Here is a 15,388-nt window from a genome sequence, read left to right as displayed (position 1 = left end):
ACTCGAAAGATAATTAAATATTTTCAAAGTTACAGAGATTTTAAATCTCAAAAACCCTATACGCCTATACTCTGCATGTAAAATCTCAGCTTCGAACAGCTTTCAAGTCGAATATTTAAGATACAGGAGAACCCAGGGACAAAATGTGACAAAACGGCGGATATCTTTTTTCGAGCTCGTTGAACGTGGGGGGATTTTTAATCAACAAATTCTTTTAGGAAATTTATCGCTTTATAACTGTGCTAAAGATTGTTTTGGTCTATATATCGAAGGAAAATATGCTTTTTAATATGTAGATTTTTAAAATGCCGACTTTTGAAGTTTTCAAAAGTGCTAAGAAAGATATATTGGGATATCGTATGCAGGTGATTTCTTCTCTGAGCGAATAACTGTGCCGTCCCGCTGTTCGTAAACTTTTCCTTAAGTCTAGTACTTAGGGATGGTCACTGATCAAACATGGTCGTGATAGATACATAGCATCGATGAAGACCATGAAGAGAGAGACTTGAGACTTTTCCCACACATCTGCCCTTTGGATATGCTTTAGTAATTACCCAGGCGGACATTTCGTCCTTATAACGAAAATCCCGTTGAATCATTCCTAATAAAGGTTTTTCAAGGTCAAGCGTATTTCTCAACCGAATGGGGTCATATTTGGGCTCGTTGGAAAAATCACTTGAAAATCCTGACAAGCTTGAACCAATTTCGATCGGTTATGGATACGTACCGGTAATGAATTGATTCCTGAAAAAAAAAACGGGGGTGCGATTAACTTTTTTTGCTCATAACTTTAACACTTTTCAGGTGTAAAAATATATCAACATTTTTTATTGTTAATTTTACACCTTTTTAAGGGTTAAATTAACATGAAAAAGGGTAACTCTGACCCCTAATACACATAAAAAGCATAATATTTACACCGATTTCGGATCAATACTGCAGGGTAAAATAAACATTTCAGGAATGTTATTTTAACTTTTCGAATTTCTCTCACTGGGTAACTAATTTTAATCGTAAAATCAATTTTATTAAGACTTTCCTCAAGATATTTCTTACCATTTTACAACTTTGCACCTAAGCTTTTTATTTTAGTATTTATCTATTTATTTATTTATTTTTAGTGATGCATATATTAAATTCCATGTTCTAGTTGAAACTTTTTCTATGCACTTCTAAATCTTATGTGTCTTTAGTCAAATTTAAGTAAAGATTTGTAAATTAATTGTCTAAGTCTAGAATAAAATTTTCCTCCTTTTTAGCCCCTCTGCAAAGCGTGTTGTAGCTCCAAAAGCTTTAATAAAAAATATTCGTGCTTTCCCGTCCTAAAAGGATAATCAGCCTTAACGCACCCGGAAGGAGCTTACCTCCATGATTCTCAAGATACTTTTAAAGCTTTTAAAGCCTTTTGAAAGCTGTTAGAATCTCTACTTTAAATCTCTTAGTTTAAGAGATTTGTAAATTGAACTTAACTGAAATGATTTATAAGGTAATCTTTTGCTATATACTTCCCTATAAAGTTAAAAAGAAATAGAAACTTGTGAAAATATTAATAAAAATTATTGTTTTCAAATTTCCATGACGGAAATGACGAAATTTCAAATTAATTAATTTAAAAGCTCTCCCAGACAGTTCAGCGCCGTTGTAGTAAATGTTGCTGGTAGTGTATAGTACGAGTGAACAAATATGAGATAATTTCTCTTTTCTGGGGCTTTATGGATACATTGGGCAGACGCTGTAGTTGTCTCAGTCACCCTGCAGACCACACATAGTCATCTCACTCGTGAGCTTTCGGTAACTTCACTCACTCGTAAGCAGTTTTGTGGCCCTTGCTTCAGTTTAGGTTCAGAGGTTGCTTAGTTCGATTGGAATAATTATTGTGCGCGGGGAAAAGTAACAAGTGTACATATAATAATTTTTTTTCTCTCCTCTCCATCTATCAATAATAGATCTAGGTGGAGAGGATTTTTCTTTTGAAACATTTGAAATATTTAAATTATAGTTGTCATTTTGTGCACGAAATCTGTTTATTTATGCAGAGAATATTTGACGATTGCACAGCAAATCAATATCTCAAATAGGAGAAAAAGAGGAATCTTTGGTGTATTCTCTTCTTTTGCTATAGGAGAAAATTGATTTTACGTTGTCGTGTGATTTAGACGGCAGAAATAATATATACATATGTAAACGTATTATATTGTACTCCGCTGTCAGTATATAAACTAAGATGACCTTCAAGGAAAAAAAAATGTTGACAAGTCCTTAATTGAAATTATTATGTATTAAAGCTGAATTTGAGACTCTCGTGAAGGGGAATTTTCTGTTCTCTCTTTCTCAAAATCAATCCTGGAATTTTTTTCATAGTTTTTCTCGCAGAATGTGTTGTTTTTTCTTTATTTTTTTTTCCTCTTATGCTTCTGTACTAAATCTGGGTGGTAGCGCGAATCATTTGTTTAGTGCTCTCGGAGTTCTCGGGAGAGAAATCGTAATCTAGTGGCGGTGCTAAAGTTGATACATAGGGGACTTTAATTTTAATTGCGCGTTCTTTTGAAACAAAATTAAAGCTTCATCCTGTTAATTATGGAAATTCCTTTGGCAAATCGTGCTGTTTTATTAACTTCTTTATTTATTTATTTAGTTTTTTAATTATTTTCTCTACTCTCTCAATTCATCATCCATTTATCATAAGCCATATTCAGACACAATGTCAAAGTGAGCTCCCCGCTTTTGTGTGTTCATTTTAGAGGTAGAAAACTCTCACACAGTTCATTGCATTAAATATATAAAATATTATAATGAAAGCTTCCGGATTGTTTTACTCCGTATACACTCACTTGCCTCCATATGATGCTCATGATAAATACAAATAGGGCGTCGTAATACTGCGATGATATTAATATTTCAACTTACTTTCTGCCCATATAGCCGCACTATCTCATATTGCGAGGGACTGTCTGGCTAAAAAAAAAGAGAATATCGTAAAATTTGTTTTATTTTTCTTTTCCTGTCCCTATCGCGCTGAATTTTCTGGGCATATTGAGCAAAGAGAAACATGTCTCCTGTACGTCTCAGCTACTGGTATATGGAGAGTATATAGATAGAGAATCCAAGGTGAAAGAAAAATACAACGTACATCGAACTGCTGGGGTGCTGGGGATTCATTATTTGGTGTGAGACAACTAAACGACCGTCTCGCAACATCCCTCTATATTTCTCTTACAATGGTGGAATCACACTGATCGTCAAACCTTATCGACACGATCATAACCTAAAAGCGTTATTATTAAATTTACTCATATTTATTGTGACTCTGAAGAAATTCGAGTAGTATTTTTTTTAAATAGAATCAGATTTTAAACTTTGAGATTTTCTTACTGTAACGATTAGGAAAAAATATTCTCAACCTTTTAAGGACGATTGGAACACCGGTGTCCCAAAAAGAAATTTTCCTGCGGCCTTATAAAATTATGTTTTGCTCTAACAAGTCAGGAAAGGCGATTTTTTCTCACTCCCAATTTTTGATCCTTTCGTCCTTAAAGAGTGAAGGGCATGTATATTTCCCTGGTCTTCTTTTCTGCCCATGTGAAATAGTAAAGAAACATTAAAATTCCAAATTAGATTCTGTTCAAAATAATTTTATTGTACACTCTACAGAGTTATTAAGCGAAAGAATAACGCAAGTCAAAACCAACACGGTAATCGTGGTTTGGATTCTGGTGCAACTGGTGAATAAGTAGAATAAGTAGCGATTAATCATAGGGTGAAAGGAACGTCTATTGACACATTAAGAACTCGTGTCAGTACCTATTGACACCCTACTCTGTACCATTTGGGATATGAAATTTGACATCTCTGTTTATAGTAAAAGGTATATTACAGAAAAAACGTTATATTACTTATATTTTGCTAGATACATTAAATAATTTTCAACGTTTTGACAAAAGTGTCACTAGGAGTTCCCTGTCGAACAGACGTTCCTCCGACCCTACAACTTGCTGCCAGGGGGTACCTTTGTGCCACCCTATTTTTAGACATGAAAACCTTTCTAGCGGAATTGATAGTTGCGGGGAAGCTCTCCAAAAATTCAGCAAGGTAGCTTTAACATATGCAAAGTGATCATGAGTATTCCCTTTTACATGCTTGTTACCAAAAGTTGGTAAAAATTCCATCATTAACTGTGTTGTTTATTCATTTTTCTTAATCTGCAGAAAAGTCTCCTCTGGAACACACATTTCAAAAGGTTTCTAAATTATTCCGTGTGTCTTATTGCATACCTTGATTATTGAGAATATATTAATAGCTGAATCGGCAATTTCATAGGTTGTTCCATCTTCTTGTGGTAACGTGTTAATCTCAAAATAGGGAAAACGCAGTACAACTTTGTGCCACTAGTTTTTTCGGTAATTTGACCCCTATATAATAGTTCAAATTTCAGTGTTTAATAATATCTGGCACTCAGATCTTTCAAACAATAAAAATTTGCCCCTGACCTGAAATATTAGTCATAAAACAATAAATTTTGCAACTTCTTATAATCATTTAAACTAAACACTTTATTTATTTGGAGCTATTCTAGTTGTCAAGATTTGATCGTTGATGGTGCAAATTAAAGGTCTTATGAAATATACAATTCTTGGAAGCATTACAATTTCCACCTATCACCGACAGGGGCGCTATAATCGAAACATTGATTATCGTAATTTTGATATCGAATATTTCGAAATATACATTACCAATTTCAACGAAATTTTGGTATGTTGTAGCTAAGGCTGAGACCTTTCTAACGGTGGGTCGCACTAGCCTCTCGATGTTACTTGAGTCGACTTATAAAAAATAATTTATAAACAATAATAAATTGAATTAAATTAAAAGGGAAATGAAACGGAAACTTCTTACATGTACTGGTTAATCGTGAATACTTATAAAGTGATAATTTGAAGCTAAAATTGTGAGATTGGACAAGTTCAATTCAAGACGAATTTTCCCGCTGAAAATAGGGTGGCTCAAAGATACACAACTTTCGTTTACACTTCTTGCCACATACAAGAAATTTTCTTCCTTGTCCAAAGATATCTGGATTTTTTTCTACCATGAAACTATATTTTAGTGATGTGTAGTTATCTTGAATAAAAATATCATTCAAATACCTCAACAAATTTTTAAAAAATTCAAGAAAAACTTGAAAAAGTGGCACAAAGTTGTATGATTTGACGGTAACCTTTATATAACTGAAAATCGCACGCTAAATCTTTAAATTTCAATCCTTGAAACTTGTGGAAAACAGCCAACTTATTAATGAAAAGATATCAATGTAGTTCAATTTCTTTAGAAGGGTAATAACTGCTGTACAAAAATATCAAGAAATTACTGTTAATTTTTCAAAATTTCCTGAAAATGATTTATCTAAAAAAACCAATGATTTCTCTTAAATTTGCGCAAACTTTAAATCAACATAAATTGATTTTGGTTCCGGTTAAACAATTTCAGAGCGTCAATGATCCTTAAGACATGTGTGCTTATTCCGATCTATGCCGAATCGGATAGGTCAGACGGGTCAGCCTCGTTTTGTCGAAGCATATAGTCTACCAATATAGGGTTTACCCCTATAAACTTTTTACATTGGGTTTTCCTAAACCTTACGAACCAGATGACGGGTCTATTAGAACTGACTCTCATTATTTATTAATAGAATTGAGATATTTTTATTGCAAGTGTAACCCGTAAAGGTTTTCCAGATATTGTTTTGCTCACGAAGCAATATTGAGGCGTCTTTTCTGAACAACATTTGCCTTTCGGTAAAGCAGTCTTCAGACTAGAGGTTTAGCGTAGTTCCCGAAGGTCTTAAAATCCTAAATCGTATATGGGCAATCGTATTGCTTTTTGAGAACCTAAGAGGTACTTATCTTTTATCCAATCCTAAGTTAAATTTTTCAAAAAAATCGTGATTGATAAGAAATTACAGCAGTTAAGCCATATGACTAGGCCTTATGCCCTAGACACACTTACGACTTAAGCCTAGAGACAACATAGTGGAAAATGATGGAAATGAAGTTTAACCATTATTTCAAATATAATTACACTAAGCTGTCTCTCAGCTAATCCTCAGGTCCGTCGAGGCCCTTAGGTCTGAAGCCCGTATAACGCTTATACATCTCATTGATTGATATACCTCGAAATCATCCTTACATGACATCTAAAGCTCTTCTTAAAGGGCATTCGTCGTTTTCGTTCAATAGGGAACCTTGTTCTCACAAAAGCCACTATACTCTCTCCAGTCACAATCATTCCGAGGCAATTCTTTTCAAACGTGACTAAGGGCAACTAAAAGAGTTTGCAATTTTGTGTGCTAAAGATTCACATTTCAAAGATATAAGTAAGAATTGATGGGACCATAGTCTTGTTAGTTAGGACCCTGTCCTTGTCCTAAGTTTCTTACCGAAAAACTTTAATAATAATAATAATAATAAAACCGGAAAACTTTGATAGATTAAAATAGTTTTATAGTTGACTTTCATCGGTCCTGTGTAGACTTCTATTGAGATCAGTGGCCTCTCAACATTTCATTTTTCCATACGTTTTTGCACAGAGACACTGAAGACTGTTGGCAAGTTTTTTCCTAAAGAAAATTGACTTATCAGTCTGATATATTTCGAAATCGTGCATTAATAGCTATGTAAAAATAAATATTTCATAATGTTCGTCAAAATAATACAAGAACTACGAGCAAATTTGTTTAAGTCGCGGTGCAATAGCTGCAAAGTTTTTACAATGAAAATAAATTTATTTTAGTCAGATAACTTTAAATCGATATTTTTATGGAAATTGGAAATGAGTTTTTTTACACAAATACTTTTTGTTGCTTTTTCTCTGACCTGTCACACAAAACTGGGAATAGCAACAAAACGAAGAGTCAAAATGAGTTCAAGCTTTCAAGAGATGTTTATAAGACTATTACCGAGGACACTATAGCACTTTTAAATAAATAAAACCTTTATTGTCGCTGTAAATGTGATTTTTGTGAAGACCGCCTGGAGTCGGTCTTACCCGTTAGAGGGTTAAGTCGAAGTATGAGAAAGTGGCTTCAAATTTCAGGCAACTTGCCAGGGGCTAGGGTACCTAGAAGATGTAAACTTTAACGTTCTCTGCAATTTGATATTCAGTAAAAGCTAGTCTATACGCAATATATCCTAATGATCCTAATACATGATTAAAATTATATCCAAATTTTATACGGATATCTTCAAGACCAACCATTGCCAATTCCTATCGGTACCTGGGCTGTATCTAATTGGTATCTTAACCACATGGTTATGTGATAGGCAATCTATTGCAATTCTGTTTGAGAATATCAAGTCAAACACGTAAATTAAAAAAAAAAAACATAAGTCCTTATAATACTGACGATAAAGATTTCCCAGTCAATGTGTTTCTACCCTAAACTCGTTCATTTTTCCTTACTTTTACTTACAAATTCGTCTTCTTCATAACTTTTTCTTATGAATTCCATCTAATCTTATGATGAACAAATAGAGCAAACATTATAATTGATAATTTGTCTGAGACTTACGGCGAAAATGAATATCTCTGAGAAAATCAATTAAAATTTTGATAATGACGGTAAGAATTTGACGGTCAATGTGTTTCTGCCCTCACGTTGTACATACAATCTGGGTACTATATGCGCACATTTTGTATTTATTTTTCAAATCAATTCAGACGCAACACAGACCAAGTCCAATTACAAAAGGAATAAGATTTTTTTGGGAATATATACAGCTTATATAGGATATCGTCCTGAGATTTCACAACACATTTCGCCGTCCTGAATGGACATGGTAAAAGCATTTTGGTTGAGCTTAAATTCCTCACAGAATATTACCTTTTAAATCGACACACACTTTCCCTTTTACGAGAGAATCTAATGCATAATTTATGTGTAAGGTCATGAATGAAGATTTTGATAAATTATTCGGTAAAGTGTATCATTATTTGGAATAGCGAGTATTTGATTGGCAAAGGTTTTGTGAATCAATTTTACATCTAAATCAATACGATTGCATAACTCAAAAGCTCAGCATAGAACAAATCTATTTACCTTTACCATATTTTTTTCCACCAGGAATATCCGTTGATGTAGGTACTATGTACTGCTAAAGAATTGTGTTTAAACATTTTCGTTTGCCTACAAAGAGAAATATTTTTCAAATGTAACGAAATGTAGAGGATAAAAAAGGTGCAGTTTGCTAAACATATCGGATAATCGTACTGAAAAAATACCTTCTTGAGTGTTGTAAAGTGGTAACAAATAATTAGAAAAAAAAAGAGTTTCTACCTAAAAGAATTTCTATAAAAGAAAGTGAAAACAAGTATTTCTAGTTGAAAAGCAAAAAAAAATCCAAAGTTATAAAAGAATCATGATTAATCAATTAGTGAAAATAAAATTTATAAGTGTTCATCTCATTGTGATTTCCATCATACTTCCGTCAGTGTTTGGTATTATCGATAGGCTTGTGGTGCAAACGAGCACAGGACCGATTAGGGGACGTTCTGTTCACGTACATAATCGCGAAGTTCATGTTTTCAATGGTGTTCCATATGCTAAGCCGCCCGTGGATAATCTGAGATTCCGCAAACCTGTCCCAGTGGAACCCTGGCATGGTGTTCTAGATGCCACAAGATTACCCTACTCCTGCATCCAAGAACGGTTAGTAAATTGCATTATCATTAAAGCAATAAACAATATTGAAAACAGATGGCAAAGCATTCAAGCTTTGTGGAATCCTCGAAATCAGGAGATCAAGTACGAATATTCGATATCGATTGGGACCAATGTAATCAACTTGAAAATTTCTAGACCTCAAAAATAAAAAAAAAACAAATTTGACCAAATCGGTTATGAAATGGGTCCTTCAGATTGATTTAAATTTGATCTAGAAAAGGACAAAATTTGGAGTTTCCCGGTTATAGTTCTAACCTTTATGGCCTCTACACACTATGAGAAATTTCTTTAAAAAATGCCTTTTTAAAGAAAAATTTCCCTATCCTTGTTGGCAGAAACGTCAGATTTTTTTTTTAAAGGCAATTTTTGACGAAAATTGCTTCTAGTGTGTAGATACCATTAAGGACGATTTAAACACCGGTATCCCATAAATAATTTTTCCTGACTAATTAAAGTTATTTTGTTCTTATATTTGTACGTAATTGCAAAGTAAGAGTTTGAAGGAATCTAGGATATATTTTGCAAGTGTCCAACTCAAATTTTTAAGCTAAAAAATGACGAATTTTTATATTCTCATATTGAAAATTTATTTTAATTATTGTTTATACTTCCAATTTTTTCAAAACAAAATCGTTGTAGAAAATGATACTACAATACTCAAACTTAATATTTTTCATTATAGCGAAAATTATCATTCATTACTATTGTCAGAAAAATTACTTATATTTTTGGACTATTTTTGTCCCTATCGTTCAAAAAGACAAAAAATACAGCAAATCAGTTGTTGGATTTTCTAAGGACCTTTTACTGATTTTATTTATCGGTTTCATTTTTATTGCTGATTTTCGGTCAGCGAAAACTGTCTCGTCGTTAAAGGGCTAACAGGGGCCACTGAAAAACAGAAATTGATATCTAATATTGTTTCAAGTCTATCCCAATAACATGATGAAAAAACAGTATTTATATTGGTTTTCCTTTAGTTCGAGAAGTAAAATAAATAATGTACTAGGTCACTTAGTATTTACATAAGGGAAAAAATATCATTTTGGCCACTTAATAACTCTAATTGGTAAAGTAATAATATTAGATAGCAATTATGAGATATTATAACAGTATGTTATGGAAGAGTTCGCTTGTTTGAGACGCGTTGGATTTTTTTGATTATTTCAATGAATATGACTAAAACACTAATCGAGTTATTTTGAAAAGGTCTATACTAGTGAATATACTAAGCGGTATACAAAATTTCAAGATGATTTTCTGAGTTTTAGAAGTAATTCCTTGTAGACACGACATAAAAGAGTATCTGAAACATATCGATTCTTCCTTATATTAATTTTTAATCTTCAGTAACCCCTCTGAAAACTATAGCCGGGAAACTTGAAATTTTGCACTTTTCCAGGTAATGGTTCAACCCTTTAAGGACGAATGGGACACCGATGTCCCAAAAATAAAAACTAATTTTTCGGAATATTTAGAGGACAAAATAACTTTCTATAGCCAGAAAAACATTTTTGTTTTTGGGACACCGGTGTTCCACTCGTCCTTAAAGGGTTAACGACTATGAAGGCATCATTTCTTAACGTTTTTTTGTCAAATTTAGATTTTTTTGGGATTTTGTGAAGTCTTGAAATTTTAATTGTTCAAAAATTTCTTTCAACTATGATATATTAAAGTTTTCCTTTACCAAAAATTACTTTTCTAGTAATCTTCCTACAACATTTTTGAGATATTTCCAGTCTCGATTTAACATTCTGGGTTCCGGTCAAAATCCAGAAAGCCAAAATCCCGAATTGTTCGAGATTCCGAATAGTCAAAATCCCGAAGTGGTCAAATTCTAGAATGGGCCGAAATTCCAATAAGGCCAAAATCCCAAATGGATCAAAATCTCGGAGCGCCGAAATCCCGAAAAGTCAAAATCCCAAAAACCCAAATTTCGATTCGGGATTTTGGCTTTCGGGATTTGGATGGCTCCGTAGATTTATTTATTTAGTTAATGCCCCAGTTGGTGTACAACGGTTTGGGACTATATATAAAAAAAACAATACTTATACAATTTATTTAAAATTAGTATTATAAAGTAAAAGACGAAATGACATTTTGATTTTTTCATATTTAAATGTCTCATAAATTAATATTTTTGCAAATAATAATAATAATAATAATAATAATCTTTATTTATTAATAGGACTGATAGTCCTCTATACAAAGTAACGCATTAGATGTGCATGAATTACAAATGTATCGCTGTGAGTGAAGCGATGAATAATCGACAAGTCCTATGGTGGGGTTGGGCGGCTGATCAACACTCCGCCCGAGCAGGACCGTAGATGCTCAATGAAATTATTCAGAGCAACTGAAGAAGAGCTCAACCGGTTGGGAGCTAATGAACGGCAGAGATGGCTGCACAAAGAATAGACTATCTGGCGGTGCTTCATGACGATTATTATTGCTGTGTGTTTTTACTGGTACTACCACATTCAAAGCTGTCTCCATCCAGACACTCATTTTTTCCAAGCTTGCACCGGGCGCGATTCGATCTCACTTGATCGAATCAGGGACTCTGCGCCAAAGAGCCCAGCACTCTTACCAACTGAGCCAATGAGTCCCCTATTAACCCCTTTGATGTAAATAACTAAATTATTTACATCAAAAGAAACATTGAATATTTATTTAATTTTTTTGCAAAATGAAAATGTTCTTTTTTCTTATTCTGAACTTCTTTATTACATTTAGTTAAAAATAGAACGAGAATTTTTGGTCAGTATACAATACAAAATTGATCTAGAAGTTATTTTAATCTGAGTTAACAAAATTATTAATAACTTCACAATTTTTTTCTCCAAGAATTAATTACATTTTAGATTTAAAATATAAGATAACTGTACTATCTCCCTATCAAATATGATTTTCACTAACCATTTTTGTTCGATACTGCTCAACATAATATAGCCTGCAGCCAAAAAAATCTAATTAGAAATTATTATAAATCGCTTTTTAATTGTTGTATTTAATTGAGGCCAAAAAAGTTGAAACGATAATTTAATGTTATATCCTATTAACATCCACAATATTTACAAATTAACTCAATAATAATTGCCATTGAATTAATATAATATTTGTATCGATCGCTTTTTTATTTGCAAAAATATGCTAATTTTGACATTTTTATTGGATGAAAATGAGAAGCATTTTTATTAGTTGAATGTGATCAGAGATATACCTGTAGTTTTGACTAAAATAGAAATATATTTTCAATTTTAACATAGAGGCTTAGTTGTCACGGAAGTTAGTAGTTATTGAATGTAAATAATTTTTTTTGTCAATTTTTATTACTTTTAACTTTTCTTCCTTATTTGCTTTATTTAGATTAATTTATTTAATGTATTAGTCAGAGTTTAAATAATCATATTTTTCTGAAAGACAAATTTTTAATTCAGATGCTTTTAATTTTATTAAATTCTGTTGTTGTCAAATTATTAAAAAAAAGTAAATTTGCATTATAGTTCTGTCACTTATAAAATGCATTATTAAATTATTTTATTAAATTAGAATTATTTATCTTATTTAATTTCAAGCTATTTTAACCGTCAATCCTTATTACGTACTTTTTAAAAGTTATTTATCGCGCGAATTTAAACCCTTATCTCTTAATGTTTAACGGGCAATTTTAAATTATTTTGTGTGTTAAAATAAATGTGTTTTCCACTAATAAAATTCTGTTTTTGATTGAATTAGTTTGCATTTATATGTCTTGTAGGGTAAATTAAGCTAATTCAAAACCTGCTCCAAATGGAAATTTTTCGTTACTCCAAATGGAAACGTCACTGTTTTCATGATAAATACAGTACTAAATTACTATATTTATGTATTTCCTATACCACAATTTCATTACTTAGTTAATTTTGCTCCAAATAAAGCGAAAATCCATTCATATTCACAAATTTTGATTTTTTAATTTCTCAGAAAAATTAAAAGTGTACCTTATCACCATCGAATTTTTCATCGATCGACCATGTTTTCCAATGAAAAACACAATGAGGTGATTGTTGTTTATTCGTTTTGTTTAACATTTATGTCATATTTCTGGCTAATTTTAGTAAAATTAAGTGCTAATCTTTATTGTTAACGGTACGTGAAGTTTTTAAATGAAATAATTACCTATTTAGTGAACAAAAAGGGTTTTTTCTGAAGTGTCTGCAAATGCTTCAATAGGAAACCCTTTAAATATGATATTTTTTGGAGAGATTTTCTTATTGTTTTAGATTAGAAACGAGAAAAGACAAGGAATAAGAACAAATCCTGCACTCAAGAGCAACTCAACAAGGTTTTGGAAGCCTTTCGTCGCGGTTTCACTTACACTGTTTGTCTCCAATTAGAAACTTTCCCTTGTCTCCATTTGGATTAATTTGTTTCCAATAGAAGCATTTTACACTCGCGTATTTTTCTTGTATTTAAGAAGTTTTCAAATTATATTTAAAGAATTTTCACTAAACAGTAACATTCTAGAAGAGTCAAGGAGCAAATTTATGTAATTCTCTTCAGAAAAAATATGAACTTAATGTATTGAATCTTCTGTCAAAGTTAAAGCGTCTGGAAATGGTTTTGAATTAGGACATTTACCCTATTTAAAGAAATCATTATTATCACTGAATATATAGTGTATTAAGAATTAATTGCCCTTATTCTACTATAAATCAATAATTTAAAAATCAATCATTTAATTTGAACCACGTGATTTAACTCAGGTCTGAAGATGCCTTTAGCTTTATGGAAGAATAGTAAGGGGAAGTGGGGCACCTTCGAAAGTGGGATACCTTTGAAATAGGATTTTTTTAAAAATAAAATTGAGCCTTATCGTGAATATAATTTAGCAGCACAAACAGATTGAGAAGCTAAATTACATTAGGTAATGGCTCAGTTCCACTTAAACACAGGTAAAAAATCCCAATTTCAAAGGTGCACCACTTTCTAAGATGCCTCACTTCCCCCTAAAACAGTCAAAGTAAATAAAACAAATACTACCTTTGGACAGGTTTTTTTAAGTAGAAACTTTTACCAACTTTTAATAGGTTATACGAATAAAAAGAATTTCGAACATCCCCAATGAAAATTTACAAACATTTACGAACAATTTTACGAAATATTTTTTTCTATGCAGAATTCTCTTTAGGTTAAGGATAATTTTTAACAATGAAGAGGTTTGAATTAAATCCAGTGAATTTCATTGCAATTAATTCCACAGGGCTTGATGACAACCCCATCCCTATGTAGGAAAAATGATAATAAATGAAAGACTAGTTCTTCTATTTGATGTTACGCATTGTTATCATTATATCATGATGAAACGTAATTCACATCAATTCATTAATCATAGCATTTAAGTAAAGCCCGAAGACAACTTTTTCGGTGATTTTATTTTTTATTCACCGGAAAAGAACACAAAATTGGGTGAATCTTTCGAAGGACATAACTTAATAGCATCCCTCGTGTAGTACGAAGACCGGGACGAAATTAGCCAGCAAATGTAATTTTTCTTTTCGTATAATTTGTGGAAAAATGTTTGAATCAAACTGATAAAAATATTTACATGAATAAGGAGGAAGGTGTTTACTCTGAATAAATAATCATTTGATCAATGTTTTCTTCTAAGGGAAATTATAACTTTCCCATTTATTGTTTAATTCTACTCCTATATGCTAATTCTGCTCCAGTATTACTATTCTTATTTGAGATGATCCATACCCGTCAAATAATTTCGTCAGATATCTTTAAGATTTCCGCAGAAAATATCTACACCTCTGCCGAAAATCTGCTGATAAATCTGTAGATATTCCTACGAATTTTATATGGGTCTGGGACAAAATTGCATACTCTGACGAATTTCTGTAGATATTTTACCGATTTTCTATAGATTTTTTTTCTACATTCCAGACTTTTCAGACAGAGCTGTGTCTGAAAAGATGGAATATTTTTCACTGAAGTTTGTAAAATTCAATAGAGTGAATCTTGGTAATTTCACAGTGTTTATATAAAATGAAGAATTCTGCGACGCCGTGTTATAAGTAGAGAATAGTGAAGTGAAAACTTTAAACACAGTGTCGATGGTGTCGACCTAAATTTCGTGTTTTTGTATCATTCCATGGGCGATTTTTAAGAAATTAGTATTTTTGTTCGCATTTTTTTTTTATTTATCTAAAATGTTTAATCGGAAATGCTTGTTAAGCAGAGCATACCATTTTCTTTGTAACTTCTACTGTTTCTTGATTAATCGTCAATATTTTTGTTGAGACAATGGAGACTATGCGGATTTCCTATGCAGAAATTCTGCCGAGAATCTGTAGATTTTCGGCAGAATTTCTGCCGAAAATCTATAGATTTTCTCTGAATGTACAAGAATATACCGTTACAATTCAAAAAACCTCCGAGTAAAATCGGCAGGTAGAGCAATGATTTGACGGGTAATGGTGTTATGGTGCTTTTCCAATGAAAAAGTGACCATGCTTTTTAGCACATTACTGTTCGCAATTACTAAAAAAAAGACCATGACTGTTCCCACATGTCATTTCAATTAAAGTCAGGTGGCATTGTAATCGGGTGAAAGCTTGCTCGGAGGGAATATTCGAATTCGGATTTCGGTTGAACTTTTCTATTGTGTCGGTTCCTGTCATG

At 32.2% G+C, this 15,388-nt stretch overlaps 1 protein-coding gene across 2 annotated transcripts in view; it reads left to right on the top strand.

Annotated features, from left to right (window-relative positions):
• Positions 1–1,750: 1,750 nt before the first annotated feature.
• The window catches only part of LOC129797988 (acetylcholinesterase), a 33,143-nt gene continuing 19,505 nt past the window's right edge, over positions 1,751–15,388 (top strand). Inside the window, exons 1-2 of one of the 2 annotated variants that reach the window (XM_055840915.1) lie at positions 1,751–1,899; positions 8,117–8,701. In XM_055840915.1, the coding sequence (XP_055696890.1) occupies positions 8,412–8,701 (290 nt within the window). In that variant the 5' untranslated portion in view covers positions 1,751–1,899; positions 8,117–8,411. The remainder of the gene's footprint in view (positions 1,900–8,116; positions 8,702–15,388) is intronic. The other variant, XM_055840916.1, reaches the window with a different exon arrangement.

The sequence above is a fragment of the Phlebotomus papatasi genome, chromosome 1 (assembly GCF_024763615.1).
Source record: "Phlebotomus papatasi isolate M1 chromosome 1, Ppap_2.1, whole genome shotgun sequence".
Lineage (NCBI taxonomy): Eukaryota > Metazoa > Arthropoda > Insecta > Diptera > Psychodidae > Phlebotomus > Phlebotomus papatasi.
Note: the sequence above shows the minus strand (reverse complement) of the source record. Positions and strands in the feature narration are given on the sequence as shown.